This window comes from Sceloporus undulatus, unplaced genomic scaffold (assembly GCF_019175285.1).
Source record: "Sceloporus undulatus isolate JIND9_A2432 ecotype Alabama unplaced genomic scaffold, SceUnd_v1.1 scaffold_15, whole genome shotgun sequence".
NCBI lineage: Eukaryota > Metazoa > Chordata > Lepidosauria > Squamata > Phrynosomatidae > Sceloporus > Sceloporus undulatus.
In genome coordinates, this window is record NW_024802937.1 from 660,378 (window position 1) to 684,711 (window position 24,334).

At 37.3% G+C, this 24,334-nt stretch overlaps 1 protein-coding gene across 2 annotated transcripts in view; it reads left to right on the forward strand.

Moving 5' to 3' along the window:
* Positions 1-24,334, forward strand: part of LOC121917315 (laminin subunit alpha-1-like) — a 122,865-nt gene that overhangs the window by 84,294 nt on the left and 14,237 nt on the right. For both annotated transcript variants that reach the window (XM_042443166.1, XM_042443167.1), the window contains 17 exons: positions 1,301-1,417; positions 1,498-1,661; positions 4,039-4,177; positions 5,896-5,989; positions 6,597-6,713; positions 8,630-8,812; positions 8,979-9,133; positions 10,695-10,838; positions 13,104-13,237; positions 13,508-13,658; positions 15,157-15,281; positions 17,084-17,234; positions 18,006-18,150; positions 20,820-20,961; positions 21,453-21,567; positions 21,740-21,910; positions 23,287-23,438. In XM_042443166.1, the coding sequence (XP_042299100.1) occupies positions 1,301-1,417; positions 1,498-1,661; positions 4,039-4,177; positions 5,896-5,989; positions 6,597-6,713; positions 8,630-8,812; positions 8,979-9,133; positions 10,695-10,838; positions 13,104-13,237; positions 13,508-13,658; positions 15,157-15,281; positions 17,084-17,234; positions 18,006-18,150; positions 20,820-20,961; positions 21,453-21,567; positions 21,740-21,910; positions 23,287-23,438 (2,399 nt within the window). The remainder of the gene's footprint in view (positions 1-1,300; positions 1,418-1,497; positions 1,662-4,038; positions 4,178-5,895; positions 5,990-6,596; positions 6,714-8,629; positions 8,813-8,978; positions 9,134-10,694; positions 10,839-13,103; positions 13,238-13,507; positions 13,659-15,156; positions 15,282-17,083; positions 17,235-18,005; positions 18,151-20,819; positions 20,962-21,452; positions 21,568-21,739; positions 21,911-23,286; positions 23,439-24,334) is intronic.

Here is a 24,334-nt window from a genome sequence, read left to right on the forward strand (position 1 = left end):
GAAAGTCCAGGACAGACCTGTTTAATCAGTCTGTGTGTGCAAATATCCAAAGGAATGCAAAGTTCTTCAGGTGTGGAAATAAGGTGACAAGTTCAGTTTTGTTGGGGACAAGGCAGGAGGAAAGATATTTTGTAATAATTAGTCCTTGGTATATGCCTTACCTTGTTTATTTGTTGTTGTTTTTTTTACTTCATGTGGTGGGTCTTATAGTTTGAGAAATGTTCATAATTCCATGGGTTTGGCATTCCTGTCCTGTGGGTCTGAGCAGATGCAATTGTATCAGAGGACTATAGATCTGGTGGTGTGTTCAAGGTGAAAATTGAAGGGGGAAAAAAGGTGAAAATTGAAGGCCTGTAAATATGTATAGTGGTTAATGGGTTTGCGATATAGTGTGGTGCTTAGATGTCCATTGTGTACCTGTATGGTGGTGTTCAGAAAGTGAACTTGTTCTGTGGATAGTTCCAGGCTGAGATTGATGTTAGGGTGAAAGTTCTTGAAATTCTGGTGGAATGTTTTGAATGACAGCCTTGTTTATATATTTGAAAGGATGTCATATTGAGAATGGAGCAAGCTTGTTTTCTGCTGCTCCAGAGAACAGGACTCAGAACAATGGATGCAAGCTACAGGAAAAGAGATTCCACCTCAACATTAGGAAGAACTTCCTGACAGTAAGGGCTGTTCGACAGTGGAACATATGTCCTCGCAGTGTGGTAGAGTCTCCTTCTTTGGAGGTCTTTAAACAGAGGCTGGAAGGCCATCTGCCATGGGTGCTTTGATTGTGAGTTCCTGCATGGCAGGGGTTGCACTGTATGATCTCTTCCAACTCAATGATTCTATGAGTCCTCTCCATGAGTCCAGATTATGATGATATCATAATTTCTCAGGTAGAGGAGCTGTTTCTGGATACAGGAGATAAGGAAGCATTGTTCTAGATTATTCATGAAGATGTTGACATATTGTGGTGCCATGTGTGTGCTCATGGCAGTACCATTAACTTGAAAGTGTATGTTATTACCAAAGGTGAAGTAGTTGTGTGTAAGAACAAAGCAGTCTCGCTTACAGACTGCTTATATAGGTCTGTCCCTAGACTTTCCACTCTACCCCTGTGCATCTGTGGAAGTGGACTCAAGTCTACAAAAGCTCATGCTACCATTTTTTTCCTTTCATTTAGTCTCAGAGGTGCTACAAGATCCCTGTATATCTCTAACTAGCATCTTATAATTAAATGGGTATGAATTATATAAAATTTTAGAATATAAAATAACTGCTGTTACTGAGTATTTAGTTTTCCCCCCTATAGAATAAAAAGAGCAGTATTCAAGAAGATCAGAAACTGTCTGTAGTGCTGACCAGAGAGGGCAAAGTACAGGTGGATGCTGCTGCCACCATTGCTAAACGTGTAATTAACTCTACATCTGTAAGTATATACACACTCAAGTACTGATTTGATATTGTCAATTATCATGGTTCAAATTTTAGTAACTTTGAATATTTTAGAGTCTAGAAATCCACCGGGATGGACTGATGCTATGGAATGACAAACTGAGACAACATGTGGATAACCTGGTAAAGCAGATATCCACTCGAGGAGCTCTTGATCTTGTTTACAGAACAGAAGACCATGCTGCTAGCTTACAGAGGATTGTTCGTGCATTGGACAAGTGAGTTTACCAGGGGCTTAAAAATTGGAGATGATAGAATAATTGGTTTCATTTAAATTGGGAGCTGGCTGCATGTGATGGGAAGAAGGGCTAGATTCCTCAGGATCTATTTGCATTCCACATGTGTTTCTTGTCTGCCTCACAACTTGTCATTTTTTAGAACTGATAGTCTAGTGCATGAAATATCTTCAGGTATATTGGCATAGCTGATATTACATAACTTAAGGGGGAAAAGGTGTGCAACTGATACTTGATAGAGTGGGCCCTTGGTATCCACTGGGGTTTGGTTCTAGAAACCCCTGTGGATAACAAAATCCATGGATGCTCAAGTCCCATTCAATACAGTGGATAGTATTGTGTTTCTTATATAAAATGGCAAAATCAAGGATTGCGTTTTGGAATTTATATATATATATATATTTGAATAATTTCAAGCCGTGGATGCTTGAATCCGTGGATGAACAATCCGTGGTTACTGAGGGCCAGCTATACAATGAAAGATAAAAGTGCAACTGATGTTCTATATACAACCCAGGAAAAATCACCTTCTTATTTGTGTTTAAGATTCTGAAGCCACAGACCTTTTGAGAATATGATTTGCATACAAATGACTTAAATGCAAGTAAAGTAGGATGTCTAACTGGTATATAGCATTCATGCAGTATAACGGGATATTTTTGTTATCCTAGAATCATCTTAGTAGATGAGGGGGAAAAGGCCTGATGAGTGAAAGGCTGTATTATTACATGTAGTAAGTTCATATTAACTCTTGGAACAGCCAGATGAGAAAAGAGGATGTTCTATATAGATAAATGGATATTTTAATTGTTACTGTTTTTTAACTGTACAAGAGTGATTATCAGGCCAATTTTACCTAGAGTATCGATGGGCAAAGAGCATCCATGTTATGCAACACTGATTGGGGACTTGTGGCAAATGCACAGCTAAGGAAGGGCAGCCTGTGGGGGGGAAAGATGGCTGCTAGGCTGCATAAAAGGTGGTGTTCAAAGCCACAGAGGGAAGGGTAAAGATGTAGTTCAAGCTGTGATGTACTGAGATGGTAAGACAGCAGAAGGCACCAAAAAGTAAAAGAATATGGGATTGAGAAGAATTGAAGAAGGCAGTGAGGAGCCAATGGTGGGGCCAGAGCAGAAATTATTGAAGAAAGGCAAGGATAAGGAGGATCTGTACCACATGGATAGAAAGAGCTCCATTGGCAGTAGCTTGAGAGTAAGCTAAGAGCCTGAGGGTGAGGCAGGAGTGTCACCTCTTGAAAAGAGGTCTGCTCTCTAATGATCATTGCCCAATATGCATAGGCTGCCCATACCTGTGAGTTACTTGTAGTGGATTTTGGCTTGGTTAGTGTCAGAACCTCCAATAATAAGAAAATAAGGAATAATAGATATAATATTAACTATGGGAATTTAAAACAAATATTAGTTGTTTTTGGTATTTCAGACTATTAAGAACATAAGGAGTAATAGATGGGTATACAAACTATCTAAAGTTTGTAGTAGCTGTTTAAAAATATAGATCTTAAAAACACGTATTTTAAAAAATGCTTTTCTGTATTCTCAATTTGTGTCAATAAAAATTCATATTAAAGTAAAAATATAAATATTAAAATCTATCTTAAAATCTTAAAAAGGCTAAAGTGTGAAGGGAATTTCCTTTTAACCATGCATACCTAGGGCTAAGGAGTAAAGGGAATTTCAATCTTAAGCATATATACCTATAGCATTATTAAGGGTTATCTGATTGCAGCAATATTTTGGTTGAGTGTGACCTAGCCTGCATCTGTACTGCAAAAATAAAGTAGTTTCACACTGCTTTAGCTGCCATATCTCATTGCTATGGAATTCTTCAGTTTGTAATTTTGCAATAGATTTAGCCTTCTCTGTCAAAGATCTGTGTGTCACAACGAACTACAAATTTCAGGATTCCATAGCAATGAGCATTTTCCATTCCGCAGCCACACATAGCCTGTAAAACCATCCAGGCTGGACTACTAATGTCAAAGTCCTTCTGAATTTAGCAGTTTCCTTCATTTAAGATATAGTAGCACTAATTGCCACAGTAAGGGAATGGAAGGCAAAGATACTAGAAGTGGAATGTAAACAACTTCACTCCTTTTGCGGAGTGTAAAGAAAATAACTAAGGCAAATAAAGGCTAAAGTGTAAAGGGAATTTCAATTAGTGACTGCCTCAGGGATTAAAGGGAATGTTTGGTATTCAAGCGTTACTGTGTGATTTAGAAATTTAAAGATTCAAAGGGATTTCCAAAATGCTGTATCTGTACTTTCACACCATGTAATGTTCTAATTGATTTACATTTTATGTGAAATGGTTATGTGATTTCCTGCCTTCCCTCCTGCAGTGGTCTCTTGGATGTTAGAAATGTGTCTCTGAATGCAACAAATGCAGTCCATGCTTACTCCACCATTAAAAGTCTAATTGAAAATGCTGAGAGCCTGGCAGGTGATGCTTATAGGACTGTAACTGAATCAGTACCTGTGGTAAGTGCTACCTTGAGAACTTAAGCACTAAGTGCTACCTTGAGAAGGACTCAAAACATTTTTTTTTATTTTGCATCCCATTCCATCTTTTACATTCTAGAACATCTTCCTTGGTTAGACTGTAACCACCACATTTTGTCTCTGTATAGAAAGTATGCTGTCTTTGGAACATATCTATCAATTCTTTTTCCATGGATTGAACCATCCATGGCTTGAAAATATTACAAAAAATATAAATTCCAAAAAGCAAACTTGGACTTTGCCATTTTATATAAAGGATACCATTTTATTACACCATTGTTTTTAATGGGACTTCACTGTCCATGGCTTTTGGTGTTCACAGGGGATCCTAGAACTAAAAGCAAGCAGACACCAAGGACCCACTGCAACACAGTGATGCTATTTCATGGCAACAACCACCAGGCATCCTTTCACACCACATAATTATAGCACTATGATTCCACTTTAACTGCCATGGATACAACCTATGGAATCCTGTAGTTTGATGAGGCATTAGAGCTCTCTGATAGATAATTCTACATATCTCTCTGAACTTCAGATCCCAGGATTCCATAGGATGTTGTCGTGATAGTTAAAGTGGATTCATAGTGCTATAACTTTATAGTGTGAAAGGGCCCAAGTTCAATATGTGCATAAAGGCCCCATACAGACAGTCCAAAATAAAGCAGCTTTGGAGGTATGCTGTTTAAATGATGCATGCATCCCAAGAGTCCAGAAGCCGAGCCAAAGCCATGCTCCAGTCCTAAGGACTGGAGCGAGGCTTTGGTGCAGCTTCCAGCCTTTTAGAACGCATGCATCATTTAAGCAGCATACTTCCAAAGTGACTCGAAGCAGCTTTATTTTGGACTGTCTGTACAGGCCCAATGTTTCTCAGGAATTAATAGAGATAGGATGAAATTTATAGCATACAAATTCAAATAAATTATTATTATTATTATTATTAATAATAATAATAATAATACAATTTTATTTATATTTCCCTCTTCTCCCTTCGGATCGAAATAAAGACTTTAGATTGTTTCCACTGATTGATTGTAATACCTGATGGATTGTGAAATGACATAAAAATTTTGGTAACGTTTCTCCTCAATCCTGTGTACTTCTACTTATGAGTAAGCCCAGTTAAATACATGTATCTAAAGTAATAGGCACTGGAATATTACAGTGTGATTTGTGTTAGAGATAATACATGTAGGATTGCATTCTGTAATTTCCATATAATGCTATAATGTATAATACTATAATGTATAATGCTACAGTATAGTATAGATGCATATCAGCTGCTTCTCAGCTGAGTTATTGTGAAAATATACAAGCACTGAATTTAGTTTGGATGCCTATATATAATCATTCACACACACACACACACACACACACACACACACACACACACACACATCCTCTATTTCTATACATTTTCATCATTATTTGGTTGAGATGCCAGGGTGTATGTGTGTTCTCCTCTCCAAGGTTATTACGTCCCATTCCATTAAAATTACTGTTTGTACAACTAATCATAGGCCTGAACCAGCATGTTATGTATCCATAAGAAAGGACTCACATAAACACTTCTGGTATCCTAACTAGTAATGGTCCCTCGCCGCAAAATAAGGGCAAAAATAGGTTTGTTTGTTTGTTTTTTACTGTTTTGAGGGGATAAATATAACAATGTTTCCTTCTTGTTTGGTTGTTTGAAGTCAAAAGAATCCTTTAATTCTACTGAGAAAAATGTTCTTCAGCCTAGCTCCAAGTTATTAACTGAAGCCAAAAGCTTGCACAAGAAGTATGAAGGTAAGCATCTTCAGAAACCCCCCAAATAGAGTCATATTAGCCTACTTCTGGTTTGGGGGATGTGATTGGCCATTTAGACCATTTGAGGAAAGTATTTGTTTGCGGTTAGCTTGGTTTTTTTTTTGTATTTTTTTTTTTGCCTTTTTTTTGGTAAGACATACAATTTATTTTAAAAAAATGAATTAGCTTTTTTAAAAATGTGATCCAGCCTTGCAAATAAGCATTGAATTTATGATGATGATGATGATGATGATGATGATGATGATTATATGAATTTATGATCTCTAGATCTATTCTAAATATGTTGATTTATTGTTATTATTATAATTATATGTTGATAAATAGGTTGATTTATTGGGATTTTGTTCTCTTGTTAACCTCCAAGTCATTTCTGACTTAATGGCAGTCCTAAGGTGAACTTATCATGAGGTTTTCTTGGCAAGATTTGTTCAGAGGAGATTAGTTCTTGTCTTCCCCTGAGGCTGAAAGAGTGTGACTTACCTAAGTCACCTGGTGGATTTCCATGACGGACTGGGGATCTCCAGAGTTGTTGTCCAATACTCAAATCATCTCTTTATCAGGATTACAAATATTATTTTCTTTACAGGGCTTGTGTCTGGTTTATATGACATGAACATAAGGGTGGGAAAGTTTAAAGAGCAAGCTAATAGAATTGCTAAACAATTCAATGATTCAATGCTGCAGCTGAATGCATTGCCAAATGGTAAGTGAATCTATCTTGGCATATGTCGCTTTATTACATAAGGCAAGCATATTTAACATGAGTAACATTCATTCTTTCTAATTGGAAAATACAGCATTTCTTTTTTATGCTTTGTAAGTGCTGAAAACTGTTGAAAATGAATAAAGGACAAAAAGGCCTAAGCACTATATCACTTTTTTTGGCTATATATTACCAGTGGCATCGCTAGGGTTGGCATCACCTGGTCTGGTAACTCATGGCATCGCCTCCCCCCTTTCCCCAATTTATATCTTTCTATACCACAGAATCTGTAGTAATTTTTCTGTACTAATGTTATTCATAAATTGTAATTCCCATATATCACTGAACATTATGGTAATAGTGATGACATAAACAACTAGCAAAATTAAAATTATACCTTTAAATTACAATATCATGTGCACTACATAAATGTATTTACATGCATATAGTTTCATGTGGTTAAAGTGGGAAATTGGTAATATGTGATGTTTTAAAGAAAAATTAAAAAGTATAAATAATTTAAAATTTTAATTAAAAAAAATAATTTTAAAATGTATTTTTAAAAAAGCCTAGGGCCTCTCCTTTCTCCTCAAAATTAGCCTCACCCCACTCACACCATCTCTTTAGCATTTTAAAGGGATGCAGGTGAACTGGCCTCTTTTGTCCTTATAATACCATATATAATGATTAAATAATATGATTACCCTTTAGAACTTGGTGATCTACTTTTCCATGCTAAATTTGTTTTTAAAAAGCAAGGTAATTTATGTAGCTGTTTGCTAGAAAAATGTAATAGAGTCTAAGGCAAAATGTAAAGCAGGAAAAAAGAAAGAGTTTAATATATACTTAGTTTTTTGTGGGTTTTTCGGGCTATGTGGCCATGTTCTAGAAGAGTTTCTTCTGGACATTTCGCCAGCATCTGTGTCTGGCATCTTCAGAGAATACTTGCCTATTTGGCAAGCTTTTCAGCTGTATTCTCAGTCTAAAAGGCACTTCTGGTTTAAGGTGCTGAGTCTTTTCATGGCCAAATTAAGTTGCTACTGTTTAATGAACCAACTCTTAAGATTAAAAGCAACCATTTTGCCACTCAGGCTGTTAAAGGTACACTGAAATGTAACTATTACATTCCTTGAATGTAAAGGCAACCTTCATTTAAATGTTAATGCAGTAGGTAATTGAATTAATGTCTAATAACTCCATAGTCAGTACTCTTCGAATGGAATGGAATGGAAATTGGAAACTTTATTTTATGCTTTATGTTACATGCAGCAGGAAACAGCAACATATTGGGGTGAGTGATTAAATTTAAATTGGGAAAATGGCTGAAGGAAAAGTATTATCCTGCCTGCAATACTTTTTAATGTAAAACTATAACTTGAGTCCAAGATGTCTGAAGGTCTGTATTCTCCCATATGGGTCTGACTGGTTTTGCACATTTTGGGGGAGTGAGAACTTTTGCTACCAGGATTTGGGATTCTGCATTAAGGCAGATCTGTATTAAGGCATGATCTGCTGTCTTTCTTGTTGCCTTTTTGGCACAGGGAAAGCTTTCTTTCTTATTTAGGGAGGCTTGTGGAAACGTATATGTTGCTGAGGAGGGTGATTATAACCAGCCTGATGCAGTATTTCTTAAAATTGTATTAAATTGTGTCTTTAATTCCATTTTGGTATTTTGTCTTGTTCTATATTTTAACTTTATTTTCTGTTTACTATTCCTTGCATTCCATTTTGAGGCAAAGAGTGGGATATAAATCAAGTAAATAAATAAGCAAAGAAACCTGTGGGAGAGATTTAGTTCAATTTCCACACATCATGTACTGTTTGGCCATGGCATCTGTAGCTGAGACTCAGATCTGGGTCTTCCACTCTAATTAGATACGGGATAAGTAGTCCAATAATTTGATAATCTGTTTCAGATACCAGTGAAAATATTCTTGCTGTAAAATTTCTGGCTGTGTCTGCTAATGTAACAGCTGTTAATGGTTTAAGCCATACTGGATATTTTAGTGAAAAGTTACTGAACACTTCATCTGCATTGTCTGAAGTTAATGAGACGTTGCAAAAAACCAATGAACTTATAATCGACTCATCAAAAGCTGGTGAGTTTATTGCTTCATTGCTCTCTAGAAATGTCATTGCATGCAGGAAGGGGTAAATTTTTAAACCGCAATGCGTCTTGTCTTTATTTATATGAATGCCAATTTGAATACTAGAAATTCACCAGAACTTTTCGTTTGTTTGAGATCTTAACTTTTCTCTTGGCAGCAGCGTCAGCTGAAAAAAAAGTGAATGAAGTTGAAATCCAGGCTGGTCTCTTATTTGGTAGACTGAAACCTCTGAAAGTGCTGGAAGAGAACCTGAGCAGAAACATCTCTGAAATAAAAGAGCTCATCAGCCAGGCCCGCAAACAGGCAGCCTCTGTAAGCAGCTTGTATTTGTATACATAGGGATGGGAAGTGAAAAAGAGACTACACAACTCCAATATATTCCTTAAATAATAGAAAATATATGTTAGAATTAGACCACAATCCAGAGATTTTCTTTTGCCTCCTGAGACACTTTTGTTTTGGATTGGAATATATAGTCAGGATATAGGAATATATGTTTGGAATTAGGATGTACAATAGGGGTAAGAAGTATTTCCCCTTTCCTTTGGTCCTAATCTGAATTGCCAATTATAATTGCCGGAGGAGGAGAAAATCAGTAAAAACAAAGAGATCATGTTTTTTTTTTTCAATTTAAATTGTATGGTGACTTTTAGAAGTATTCACCATCACCACCATCACCCCCTTTAACATTTCCACATTTTCTTGTGTTACAACCTGGGACCAAAACTGATTTATCACTTGAAGTATGCAAGATACAGTATCAACTCTTGTGTATCGGTGCAAGTGGATTAATGGACACAAATCTGATATTAGAAACAAATGGCAATAACCACCAAACTAGTTGCAAAATATGTCAACCTTCATGGATACATAATAAGGAATTTACAGGTTCGAGTACTTGAACAAGTAATTAGAAAAGAAGACTAGAAAGAGAAACTGCTGAATTGAATTATATTCACAAATTCCAACCCATTAGCAGAGAAATGAACAAAGATAACGCCTTCATGGCACACTACATATATTAATACAAGACTTCTCACTACTGCACATATAACAAAATGAATCTTCCCAGAGAAAATTTTGAACCTTGGGAAACTGACTTTTGGTAAACAGATTTATTGCTTTCACACATCAGCACTATCAACACTAGCTGACTACTGTAAAGATCTGAAAGACCTGTATCACATTATGCAGCCCTATGAAAATCAATTAAATAGCTAAGATGATTCTGCTTCTTTTCTTTCTTTCTGATTTCTCTTCAAGGTCTACACTTTTCATCTGACTGGGCTCAAACCTATAGCTCTTACACCCTCTTGCTATTGAACCTGTAAAGAAACTGAAGAGCATACAGTGCGCCCACATCATATGCTGTTTTCAGCATATGGTGAAAGCTGTGTGGGAGCGTGCGAGGTGTAAGGGGTGGCGCATGCCATTGTGACTAATGGGGCGCGTGCCCATGGTGCCGCTGCACTGCCGCATGCACAAGCCCCATTCAGTTAAATGGGGCTTGAGCATGTGCAGTATTTGCTTTACGGATCTCCTGTGTAAAGCAAGGGCGGACTGTATAATGGGGAAGGGTGGGGATCTATTTTTTCCCTATTTATCCCTGCCTCCCTTCTCTCCCCTTCTCTTGTTCTTCCATGCTGAATCTTAACTGTAAGCTGCAGGAACCAAGAACTTGTAAAGCACTATTCATACTGATAGAACTATATAAGCAGTGAAGTTTAAAGATGTAAACAGATGCATTTCAACATTTTATTAGCTCATGTGTCTTTTAGGAATGTTATGTTTATTAATTAACAGACAAATACCTATTCTAAAGACAGCTAGAGTTTAAATAAAAACCTTACCTTTACATTTTTTTTCTTTTCAGATTAAAGTTGCAGTGTCTGCCGAAAGAGATTGTATTCGTGCTTATCAACCCCAGATATTATCTACTAATTACAATACATTAACACTGAATGTTAAAACAACTGAACCTGATAACCTTCTATTCTACTTGGGTAGCAGTGGCAAAGTAAGAATGGTTTCTTTAAACGTTTTGTAGTACAGTGGTACCCCGGGATACGAAATCACCGCGTTACGAAATTTCCGGGATACGAAAAAAATAAATAGGAAAAAACTGTTTCGGGTTACGGTTTTTTTTTTCCGGCTTACAAAAAAAAATTTGGTGCTTTTCGGCACTTTTTCGCACGAAATCGCGGCTTTCAGCGCTAGCGGCTATGGCTTTTTCGGCTAGCGAAATCTTTCGGGTTACGAACGGCGCCGCGGAACGAATTACATTCGTAACCCGGGGTACCACTGTACTAAATCAACTCTTCATTTTTATGGACACTGAACTCTTTCAGATAACTAATGTTATATATATGTATAGAAAAATATAGTAAAACAGATCAGTTGTTGCTTAATGGGGTTTTACTCATTTTTCTGGGCTTTCCAGATGTAGGACTGGAAACTCACCATCCTTCTACCTTGGTTGCACTAGGACTGATGGGAATTGTAGTCCATCAATATCTGGTCCACCATCTCATCTCCTATACCTGATTTCCATGGTTAATGAGTGTTTAAGAAGTTGATCACAATAGTCCTACCCTGTTCATCTATATTTATATGTGAAGTTACAGTTCTGATCCATGTTTTTAAGTGTGGCTCATAAAATGCGAGTAAGAAGAGAGAACTATTTTGTCTGGTTGTTCCAGCCATTAGTCCCCTCTGTCTTTGGAATATTTAATCAAATGAGAGAAACAGAGATTCCTGTCCACTACACAGCAATATTGTGTGCTGTTCTTGCCATATTGATTGCCATGCCAAAGAATAATGAATTTGAAGGGACCTTCAAAGGCCATCAAATTCAACTCCCTTCCATCCAGGAATACACAATTAAAGCGGAGATCGTCTGATTAAAGATCTCCTGAGAAATTTCTGGAACATAAAAATGGTTGGATAAATCAGTGCAGCTTCTACATGAGGGCTACACAGAAGCATACATCACAAAGGGTTTGTAGAACTAAATATCTGGTAATGTTGGGATTAAACAAAAAAAATAGGCAGGGATGCTGTGGGATTTTGTCAATCAGATGAAGTCAGATTTTTCAAGTGAAGCAATACTAGATCAAAAGGGAGGAAACAGCTGACTGAAACAGGTAATTTCATCTAGATACAGATGCCTTATGCATTGGATGACCATTCCTTTCAATGGTGAGAAACGTTTTGATGATGATAGAAAACATTTAGACAGACTGGTTTCTTCCATTGAAATGAATAGTGGGCAAGGGAATTTGATACACAGCTCACTATCCACTGCCTTAAATACTGCAGAGAGTTCCCACGCTATAGGTCATCTGTGTGTTTAATCCCAGGCATGAAGCTCAGTGACAAATATACATTTAAAAAAAGGGACTGGATATTTCATTTTGCTTGGAATCCAGCAAATTCTGCTGCTGAGCTTGGATTGTTCTTTGTATTTCCATCTTTCAACTGCAGGGAAATGAGAAGATGATCCTTTTGCCAGTTATACCATACTGATACTTACAATTAATTGGCATTATTTCTTTTAGCTTTCATTTATGCAAGAATAATTTGGTCTTTAATTATATTGCTTTTATTGCTTGGGAGAGCCAGCTGTATCTTCAGTTAAATAATCCTTCAGATAATTAAGCCTCAATAATTTTGTATTGTCTGCATATTTTGCAAGTGCACTGTTAGTTTTATTTTTCTTGAATTCTCCTGTTTCAGATAGGACTATTAATGATCCTATAAATTCTTTTAATTCTTCTTAAATTGTGAAGGAACCTCTGTCACTTAGCATTACTTCACTTTGCATATATGTATAGGTGTTAATACCTATCTGACTTGCATTAATATGAGTTAATAATGCCCACTTCGTTTTATTTATTTTTTCAGCCTGCATAAATATACAGACAAGTCACAGCTACTTGATAATAAAATAGCCATGTAAATCTTCTATATGGTAGTATGTTGTGTGAAACTACTTATGGTGATTGACCAATTATAGTGCTGTGATTCCACTTTAACTGCCATGACTCTATCCTATGGAATACTGTGATTGGCTGTTTAGTGCCTTCCCAATCTACAGAACTCAGCATTCCATAGGATATTGTCATGGCAGCTAGAATGGAATCATAGTGCCATGATCGTGCAGTGTGAAAGGATCCTGGGTCCTTTCTAGAGTTAATCAGTACTAGTAAAGGCTGATAGTTCCACTTTTAACAGTCTTAGTTGTGTTGGTAGTGCATTAGTGACATTGCAATTTTCTTGTTAGATTGATTTCATGGCAGTGGAGATGCGACGTGGTAAAGTGGCTTTCTTGTGGGACATGGGTTCTGGATCTACAAGACTGGAATATCCTGACTTTCCTATAAATAACAATAAATGGTACAAAATACATGCTACAAGGTAAGACATAATCAGCATGCGACGTGTGATTTTAGGGGGGCAACATATATTTTGTCACCAGTACATAATTACTGCTTTATAGGATGAACTGCAAAATATAGGTCTTCTAAGTCATATAGATCAAAAGAGCTGCTATCAACTACATGTATATATAATAGCCAACCTTAGATTCAGAATATTTTGCAGCTCTTTCTTTATCTCTCAATATTCAACACAGTTTGGTAGTCAAGCATACATAAATATTTCCACTCTATTGTTTGTCATAATTAGGTTTGGAAAGACTGGCACCTTAACTGTAGAGGAAACAAACTCTCTCCAGAAGCCTTTTATGAGAGCAGCCACCTCTCCAGGAACAGCTACTGTACTGGATATAGACCATTCATCCCTAATGTTTATTGGTGGTCTTGGGGGGCAAATCAAGGTAAGAAATTAGTAGCGATATTGTAGTATTTGACAGTATTGAATTCCAGGTAGATTTTTATTTTGAATGAATGAGCCAGCATTGTCAAGCATTTAGAGGTGGAAAAAAGGATGTTTAACACTGTCTGAGGGGCTCTACAGGTGACCCCAAAGGGGCAGCCTGTAGCCACCCCTTTTTGCGCCGGATCAGGGCTATGGCAACCTCATGCTGTGGCCCCAATCTGGCCTTCCGAGGGTGCAAAAAGGAGCCACAAAAAGTGGCTCCTTTTTGCACCCTCAAAAGGTTGCCATAGCTGCAGTGGCACAGCACTGGAGGCCTGCCCTGACGCCACACACCATCTGGAGTGGCATGCAGCAGCAGGGCATCCTGCAGGGGCGGAATCAGGCATGTGTCATCAGGATGATGTGCCCTAACTTTGGCCCCAGGCCATCCTTTCAGTCCAGTCTGTAAAGGTCCTGAATTGTTAATAAATAGACTTAGATATCTTAGCAGTGGGATTGAAATTCTTCACATCAGGGCCAAGATATTTCACTTATATCAATATATCCTACATTCTGTTACTATAGTAGGGATCCCACACAGGTCCAAAACACCCTGCAGAAACAATCCAGCTTCAGTCCACTTTAACTGCCCTGGCTCAGTGCTAGGGAATCCTGGTAACTGAAGTTTATCGTGGCACCAGAGCGCTCTGACTGAGAAGGCTCAATGTTTCACAGAACTACAGTTCCCAGAATTTCCTACCATTCATCCAGGGATAATTTTTGCAGTGTGTTTTGGACCACAGTTCTACAGCCCCATATCACACAGGATCCAAGTTACACCAATCCATCCTTACTTTGCTTACAGCATCCCCTTGGTATCTGCTGGGATTTGGTTCTGGGACTCATAGATGCTCAAGTCCCGTTAGATACAGCGGGGTATTAAAATGGTGTCCCATATATAAAATGGCAAAATCTGTTTGCTTTTTTGCTTTTTTAAAAAAATATGTTTCAGCTGCGGATGGTTAAATCCCTGGATGCAGAATCCCTGGATACAGAGGACCAATTATATTTATTTTTCGTTAATGTGTACCACATGTACAAAAATTAAAACAATTCCTCAATAATATTCTTAATTAGTTATTATGAGTTAGGATAAGAGACCCTTCAAGGGCCACATGGATTGCCAGAAATACACTCCCCCTTCCAAAAGAAAAAACAAAGACAGAAGTGGGCAGAAGTCCACTTCTGGTTTTGAAAGACAGATTTTTTAATGGTAAATAGTGTAGAGGGACCCTGCTATATTCTTAAAAGTTGAATTTGCACTTTTAGAGGCACCTAATGTTTTGATGGACCACAAAAAGGTCACTCTTAGGAGTCTGGATGGGCTGAGGGTTGAAAAACAGTCTTGGAAGGCTACAAGTGCTTCTTTGCCCACCTGTGCTGTAAGTGTTTATCTGGATGTATGTCAAGGTACCTAACATTTATTTTATTCTTGGAATGTGTGTGTTCTGTAATAGAAGTCACCAGCAGTTAAAGTGACACATTTTAAGGGATGCATGGGGGAAGCAGTCTTGAATGGCAAATCTGTTGGACTCTGGAACTACTTGGAAAGAGAGGGCAAATGCCGTGGATGCTTTGGAAGGTAAGAAATGGAAGTAATTGTTGAAATTTACAAGAGACATCAAGAGTTGTAGAGCCAGTGTGGTGTAATGGTTTGTGTTGGAGTACAACTCTGAATAACAGGGTTAGAATTCCAGCTCAGCCATGGGCAAGTCACACTCTGTCAGCCTCAGAGGATGGAAATGGCAAATCACCTCTGAAGAAACTTGCTAAGAAACCCCTGTGATAGGCTCACCTTAGGATCACCATAAGTCAGAAATGACTCAAACAAGTGACTGTGTGCATAGAGTTATACTGCAGCAGAAAAGACTGTGAAGTTTTGATTACCCTACCTTGCTTTATATGTCACCATCTCAATTGTTTTAGAAACAGGTATGGTTTTGTATGTGGAGATGTCCAGGAATTATGTAATATATGATTGCTTGTCACGGTTCTCTTTTTGCTGGTTCAAAAGTCAGCATGTATTCTTCTCATCATTTTTTAAAATTCACATATAAACAAATCTCACTTGTGCTCCTGCTTAACATAGTGAGCTTGTTCAAACTATTGTGCTTACAGTTCTCTCCTACCCTGTCCCTTGATTTTTTTTTCTCATTCATGCTAATCTCTTCTCCACGTCTAGTTTATCATAACAGTAACTTGACATGGTATCTACATTGAACAACTGTTGATAATAACTTACTTCCAAAACCAAATTATGTCTTCTGATTCCTTTTTGACCAAACAGTATGGCTGCAGCTAATGTAATTAACTTGACTAAATTGCATGTTACAGCAATCTGTGTGGGATATTATGGGCGCCAATGTATTAGTAGTGATGTTTATTTATTTTATAAATAAAATCTGGGATTTCACAGTGAAAGAAATTGTAACATTAAAACATAATTCAAGTAAAAATGATTTAAAAAGACCTCAGTAAAAAATACCACACCAACCCTTTGAAAGCTCCTTCCTCAGCAGCCATCCATTGCCAAAATACCACCTGAATTAAAAAGGTATTTCCTTGGCAGTGGAAGGACAACAGGGAACTCCCTTAGAAGGGAGTTGTCTAGCCTAGAAGCAATCACTGAGAAGCCCCTCTCCTGTAACCACAACTAATGTGCTGTTGATGATTCTCCTGCAAGATCTCAAATCCCAGGCAGGGTTATATCTGAGAGTAGGATCTTGCAGATAGCCTGGGACCAGGTCTTGTAAGTTTTTAGAAGTCATAACCATCACTGAGAACTATGCCCAGAAACAATTACACATTTATTATAATCAGTTCCTTGTCAATAGCCTGGTTGCAGCATATGGACCAGCTGAAGTATTCAGGCAGCCCTCACATAAAAGGGCATTATAACAACCCCCCCAAAAAAAAGATATAACTAAGGCATGTTTACAGTGATAACTAAGGCATATTTACGATGTTCGTCTAGCAAAATCAAGGTTCAAATCCTCAACTTTTAAGATGCTCATTTATATGTGTTTAAAAATAGCATCAGATATTGTATTTATTTAGTATAAGTATTCATATTTGCGTAATTATAAATGACAATATGTATTACTATCCTATATGAACATAAATAATCTTGATTTAAGAAATTCCTGTTAGCTGGGTCTCATTTGTAACCAGCAGAGGGAGACACAGGATTATTTTAGAATTGCATTTAGGGCTGTGTGACACTTTTTATTTGGTTTATATTTTAAAGCAAGAACTTTGTAAACTGTATGTGCACAGATCTTATTAATGGGAGTAGCCTAGTGTGAATAGGATATGCATTTCTTGAAAAAGAGCTGCTTTGTGCTGGAGGACAATTGAAAGCCTATGTCCCCTTTGTTTTCCTAGTCCACAGGATGAAGACATTTCATTCCATTTTGATGGCAGTGGATATTCAGTGGTGGAGAAGGCATTGCGTTCCACTGTGACCCAAATAATTGTATTTTTCAGCACTTTTTCACCCAATGGGCTCTTAGTATACCTGGCTTCTAATGGCACAGTAAGAACAATTTAGAACTTTTTAGTTCCATAGATCATGTAAAGTTAATTTCAGATAGGTCAGAAAAAAATTATTTCCACTGACCTGCACACATTGAGTTTTATTTCTTATTTTTAATGTTATTAACTAGCTTGAGCCTGTGGAGCAGAGAGGGATGCTATGTATAAATTGCTATTTTTTTCAATTTGAATATCAGTTATGAATTTAGTGGATGGATTTAGCCATACTACTTTTGTTTCAACTCAGTTGCACATCTTTAGTATGGTAATAACAGGACAGGTTTACATCAAGATAATGAAAGTGTAGCCTTTTGAGCACTCTAAAATGCTGCTTATGTGCTAAGTCATACAGTGCTGAGAAAGTCAGGTTGGGGGATTTTCAGTTTTTGTTTCTTGCTGAAAAGACAAATATCAAAACAACAGACCTGTAGCCTAAGTCAAGGAGGAAATGTTAATTTCAACCATATGTTTAATTTAGATCCTGCCTTTCTCACTATAGGGGATCTAAGCCGGCTCATAACATAAGTTAAAACCAAATGCAGTTAAAACAGTGGGTAACACAAACACAAACAAACAAGCAAGCACTTTAAAACGTGTTTATGAATATTTATATATTAATAGCACTATATAAATGTATATGTCTACATATACATGTGTGTGTTTGTGTATAATATTTATGAGTATGTGTAAAACACAGTTGAATTAAAGATGCAGTGGCCCCTACAAATAAATGCTTTTAAAATTTTTCTGATGTTTCTTATTTTTTTTGCAGAAAGATTTCTTGTCTCTAGAGCTTGTTGATGGAAAAGTTAAACTAATGGTTGATCTTGGTTCAGGTTCTCTTACTCTTCAAACAGAAAGTCGCTACAATAATGGAACATGGTATAAAATTTCCTTCAGTCGAAACAAAAAAGAAGGTAAAATTTGTTAGCATGCACAAGGGATTAAAATATTTTTTTTTAAAAAAAGGCCAAATATATGGACATTCTAGCAAAATGTAAACATTTTAAAATCCTATCTAATTTGAATGAAAAATGATTTACACAGCACTCTGAACTAGTCCATGAAAGAAATAAAAAACATGTTCGAATGACCAAGTACAAACTTTGCTAAATCCCTTTTGCCGCCAGACTAGGGACCAGAGTCATGTTCTACAGCTGCAATGCTTTCCTCTTCAGTTTTTCAACTCTTGCCTTTATTATGACCAAATGGGAACAAAGAGGAACTATTGCCTTTTCCTATCCTTCCACCATGGCCATAATCATGGCTGCAAGTGTATGTATGTATGTGTTTAGGGGTGTAACCAGGAGCCCTGGTGGCACAGTGGTTAATGCTGGTACTGCAGCCTCTCACAACCACATGGTTGTGATTTTGAGCATTGCATCCTTCCATAGGTTGCTAAAATGAGCACCCAGCTTGTCTTACACATTGTAAAGCACTTAGCGAGTGCTTAAGGCTTGACTACATTTTCTGTTAGTTAAGGTGTATTCTAATAGCAACCACTTCAGTCAGAAGACAATAAGAACTATCAGTTTTATCAGTCAATGAACAATTATGTTGCATAGACCAAGATCACGTAAACCTCAGGTTAGACCAAACTTTTCTAATGAAACTTCTCGTTATCAATTCAAGACTGACAATACGTCTATCTCCCTACCTTTCTGTATTCACTCATCTCACCCATGAGAAAGTGGAATACTTTTGTGGCATACTATGGCCAGAAGACATTAGAAAATTGAGACATTATTTGCTTCATTCAGTCTTTGTAACATGGATCAACAGTCTAAACATGGGTCTAAGCTAAGGAAAGGTCACTGGTGTCTCCTTTGGTTGTAGAATAGTTCCAGCTCATTGTTGGAAAAAATGCAGCCACAACATGCTTTAGGACTGAGTAGATCCAACATCTTTGCTTCTCTGTATTGCTTAGAGAATGAATGCTTGGTTCTTGCAAAGGACCAATCTAAAGAGTTGCAGCGGAGCAATTCATCATTATCTGTACTGTCTCTGGCTGTATTTTTTTTTAAAAAAAAGAACAACAGTCCACTAATGGGCAAGACTATGGGAACTGTTGTATACTATGTATGAACTATGTATGTCTGGTCTAAATCTAATTAGACCAGAACAAAAGTGAGGGAAAGGGACAAAGGAGTCATTAAGAAATTTCTGCTAAGGTGCAGCAGGGTTAACACAGATCTTCATGGATTTCCCCCCCTTCTGCACCAATTCAGAAGACCTTTCACTATGATCAAGACCAAATGATCATATACTGTAGTTCTTCTTCTTTCATGGAAGGAAGTTTGTGGGGTGGGAGGCTGCCTTCCCCCCACTCAGTTTACTTGGAGTATGCCTCCGAAATGGTTCTTTTTCATTCTTAACTGTTGGAATTCCAAAAGTGGAGGAGCAGCATAGGCAGAACCTCCTATGCACAAGCAAACTTTGCGAGAAGGAACCACTGTGCCTGGGCATTGACCTCCTTCTCCATGAGCACACTTAAGAGTTTTTAAGTGTGGCATAGGGGTAAATATGTCTTCCCATTTGTAGATAAACCCAAATAGGAACAAATACAATCTGGGACTTAGAAAAAACCTAGAACCCAAAATTCTACTCATTTTAGAATAAAGTTACATCTTACTTTAAAAAAAATCCCATTTGCTTGTGTTTGCTTACTTTACTTCTCCCAAAGTAAGCATATGGGATTCCAGTTTGAATTGGGAGCACCATATGTGGGAAGGGAAAATATAATTTTGTTCCTCTGAACTGCCCCCCCCCCCCCTCCAAAAAACCCCCCCCCCCTCTGTTTCTTTTTATTAAAAAAAAAAGTTGGCTGGCTTCCCCCCCCCCCCCCCCCCCCCCCCCCTTACTATGGAGGTGAAAGGCTTGGGGGAAGTTTTGGGAGGGAAGCAGCTGGGGAAAGAGAAATTTTCCCACCCAAAGTATACAGATATCAATAAAATCAACCTTCTTGTTATAGTGTCAGACTAGAACAAAGAGCTACCCACTGGGTATTTAATGTAATGTTTGTCTTGATCCCCAGAATGTCCCTTAAGAAGGGAAAAATGTATTTCTGGAATATACTTGATTTTAGTGATCTCCAGCACTCCTGAGAATCTGTTTCATCTTTGCTTTTCAGTTAAGACTTAAGTGCAAAAATAAAGGTTACCAAATGTTCTGAAATATGTTCTGTACATTTTAAAATATATAGCACATGTTTAAATGTTTAAATTTTACATACGAGTTTTTAGAACCTGTATTTATCAAATCAGGAAGGTTTGAGTATACGTTTGTAATTAAAAACAAGTAAAGATGAAACATTGAAATTGCTATTACCAATTGTAGAAACAGTGCCCAAAATAACATGTAGACCATATGTTTTATATTTCTACTTCATTGAAAAGGGGCTTCATACAAGAATTAGATTAGCTTAATAAAATATCTAGAACTTCAGTGACAACAGTCTGTTTTCAATGAACAGCAAACTGATACCTTATTGCTGTTACATTGTGCTATAATGTTTGAATGAAAACAAATGTGGTGTAACAAACTCCTAGATGCTCTTTTCATAGATCTCTTATTTAATTCCTTTCAGGGATTTTGGCAGTCATGGATGCTTATAACCTCAGTTCTAAAGAAACCAAACAAGGAGAATCTCCTGGTGTAGCCTCTGATCTGAATCGTTCTGATAGGGATCCTATTTACATTGGGGGCCTACCACGCTCAAGGACAGTAAGGTAGGTTTGCATGAAGAAATGTTTTCCCCTTGTTCTTAAAAGCGTTCAGACATAATGTTTACATGATGGTCCCTGATAGTACAGTCATAAGTGAGCAAACAGCAGATATAGGGACAGATGGGAGGATTTTTTTTTAAAAAAAAATTTTTTACAACAATCCAACAAATAATAAACAACAACATTACATTTCAACCCAGCCCAAAAAACCCTCACAACAAAACAACAAAAATGTTGCTGTGTTAATAGGTTAACATGCTGTGCTATTTTCAATTTGTAGACAGAATTCAAATCTTCACTGTAAATGCACCTACTAAACATTTCTGTCTACTAGTTGTCACAGTATGCTTGATATTTTGTAATCCCAGTCATTATGTGTTCTGTACCTGATCTGAAGTAGTAGATTTTTCTTGTAGAAGGTAACTTAATTATACAGTGATTTGCTTTTGAGTAAAGTAGTTCGTTGTTATTGCAGTTACTGTTTTCTTTTTCAGAAAAGGACTTAGTACCAGAACATATGTGGGCTGTATTAAGAACTTGGAAATATCCCGTTCTACTTTTGATTTGCTTAAAAACTCATATGGTGTAAGGAAAGGCTGCATCCTGGAGGTAAGACACACTGATAGGTTATGGAGTAGATTAAAATTGATTTCTTTTGCTGCTGAAAACTGTTTGTGATGACACTATAATATATTATCAGATGTCAGATAACAAACTCTTGCTTTGTTTTGTCTCATTGTTGATCTAATCCATCTATTGTTTATTTTCTTTTGCAAAACAGCCCATATACAGCACTAGTGTCTTAAATAGAGGTTACATTGAGTTGCCACCTAAGCCCCTCTCACCGGAGTCACAACTTATGGCCACCTTTGCTACTAAAAACACAAGTGGCATCATCCTTATGGGGCTTAGCAAAGGAGCAGAAAAGCGAAGGCGCAGGCAAGCCCATCTGGTAAGCAACCCATTTTCGGACTGACTTTTTTGATCATATGTTTTCAGATGCCTTAGTTTTTATTAGAAACTAGAGGCATCATAAAAAATCAGGTGGTAATGCTACCTCACATGGGCAACACATCTCACAAAAATAAAATATAAAATCAAAATTTCCTGACATTTTAAACAAAGGAAAAATTGTGTTCTCCTTTCTTGTTTTTTTCAGTCTCTCTAAAAATTTTTTTGTGTAAAATCACTTTATTATTGAACCATGATTTATTTTCCTTCTTCTGCAAGATATAATTTATCCAAAAATATTCCTATTTGACATACGCATGAAATGTATAGAATAATGTTCTCTGTATAGTAGGGTTAATTATTCCAAAGTATACGTGCATAGGATTTCAGCCTCAAAGATACAGATTCTGTGTTATGTGATATTATACATGTCTACATGTCATGGTTATGTGCTTTCAAGTTGTTTCCAAATTATGGTGACCTTGAGGTGATGCTATTATGGGGCTTTCTGGGTCTGAGAGTGTGTAACTCTCCCAAGGGCACCCCATAGGTTTCCATGGCTGAGCAGGAAATCGAACCCTGATCTTCTGAGTCCTAGTCCTACACTTAAACCCAAACACCTTGCTGGCTGTCACATGTCTACATAGAAGACATGATTTCACTAGGTCTTACTCCCAGATGTTATCTTACTTTTGTATAAGCAAAAGAACAGCAAATGTAGGGTACATGCTTCAAGCAATGTCCGACCAGATAAAGGTAACTAGAAGAAGGCAGGCAGCAGTTCATAACAACATGAAAACCTTGCCCAGAGTGGGCAGGTGTGGAGGGCAAGAGAGCTGCACACAACTGTATTTTTGAGTCCTCTAAAACTTCCTATGCAACACACAGGAATCAGAAGAATGTTTCAGTTATTTCTGGTTCCCATTTTATATTTTTTTCACCACCACCCCTCTCCCCTGGCAGCAGTTGGGAGATGTAGTTTCAACATTTTTGGTCATTAAAGAAAAAAGAAATCCATTTATGGGCAGGGGCCCTGAAAACCACATGTAAGCCCCCTCACCACAACATATGGTGCATAGGCTACATTGATCCCACCTGTGCAGAAATGTATTGTAGGTTTGATTGCTCACACTACAGAAGAATTATTATCTAATGAAAGTGGATTGCCTTAGATAGAAAAAAAATGTTAATGTGATACATTATTAATAAACAAAGCCACACCTTATGATGTGTTTTATTCATTCCAAAAGAGAAAATATTTTGTATGAGTTTTCTCCACCCCACCCCACCCAGTTTCTTTCTCCCTCACCCCAAGAACTTCAAACCTCTAGTCAGACATTATTAAATTAATCTGATCCTCTTCTGAATTATTCCCAGCCCTTTTTCTCCATTATACTGGTCAATGGTCATTTGGCAGTGCACGTTAATGCTGGCGACAGAGCAAGTACAAGAAAGGTCTTGGTTGCACCTGATAATGGAACTTACAGTGATGGGCAAGAACATTCTGTCATTCTGACTCGTAATAAGAGGTACATGCTGAAGCATTTGTTTAATTATATCCTGTTGTCAGTTTATCATGTTCCTCAAAGAACTGACTTAGCTCAGCTTATTTCAGTACAATAATCACAGTTGTATTTTTCTGTTATTAATGGAGGAGTTCTTATTCATATGTTAATTACATACAGCACATAACCACTGATTAAGCTGTGCATGAATGCGCCCTTGAAATCTACAGACACTTTGACCACCAGAGGGAATCATAGCAGCTATTGATGGAAAATATAAATACATAATTAGCTATTTTATTTATTAGGCTGAGAAACATAGAAATCCAGCTACAACAGGATTAGCACTAGAAATTAATTATAATAATATTAAATAAATAGGTTCCACCACCAGAATAAGGTTCCAACAGAGCTGCCATATTTGTTTTTGAGCAGTTTCAGGTGGATTTGGAAAATCACTGAATCTTTCATCCATAGAAAAATCCAAAATACACATTGTGGTGATACTTTTATTAGACCAACCAAAGTTGCAGAATTCTTCATTCTAGCTTGAGAAGTCTAATGGTTTCCTCATCAGACAGAGAGAGAAAAAGTCATACAGGGGAAGAAAACTGAAGTTAGAATAAGGAATCTGCATCTTGTCTGGGGTGTTTAAGGTGACCCGAAGGGAGGGTCGACAGAGGGTCGACAGACGGTCAACAGAGTTCAAAGGTTGGCCAATCTCCTCATGACCAAGGCAGTAAAATGACTTTAATAATTTCAGTTTTTCCACTGGTGACAGGCCATTTCATAGGGAAAGTACAGTGAGTTCTTTGGGAAGTTTCTGTACAGTTGAGTTTGGAAATAAATTTGGATTTTGATGACAGGCAAAGTTTGTCAATAGAGGCAAATTCAGATTGCTTTAAACCTAGGTTGGAGAG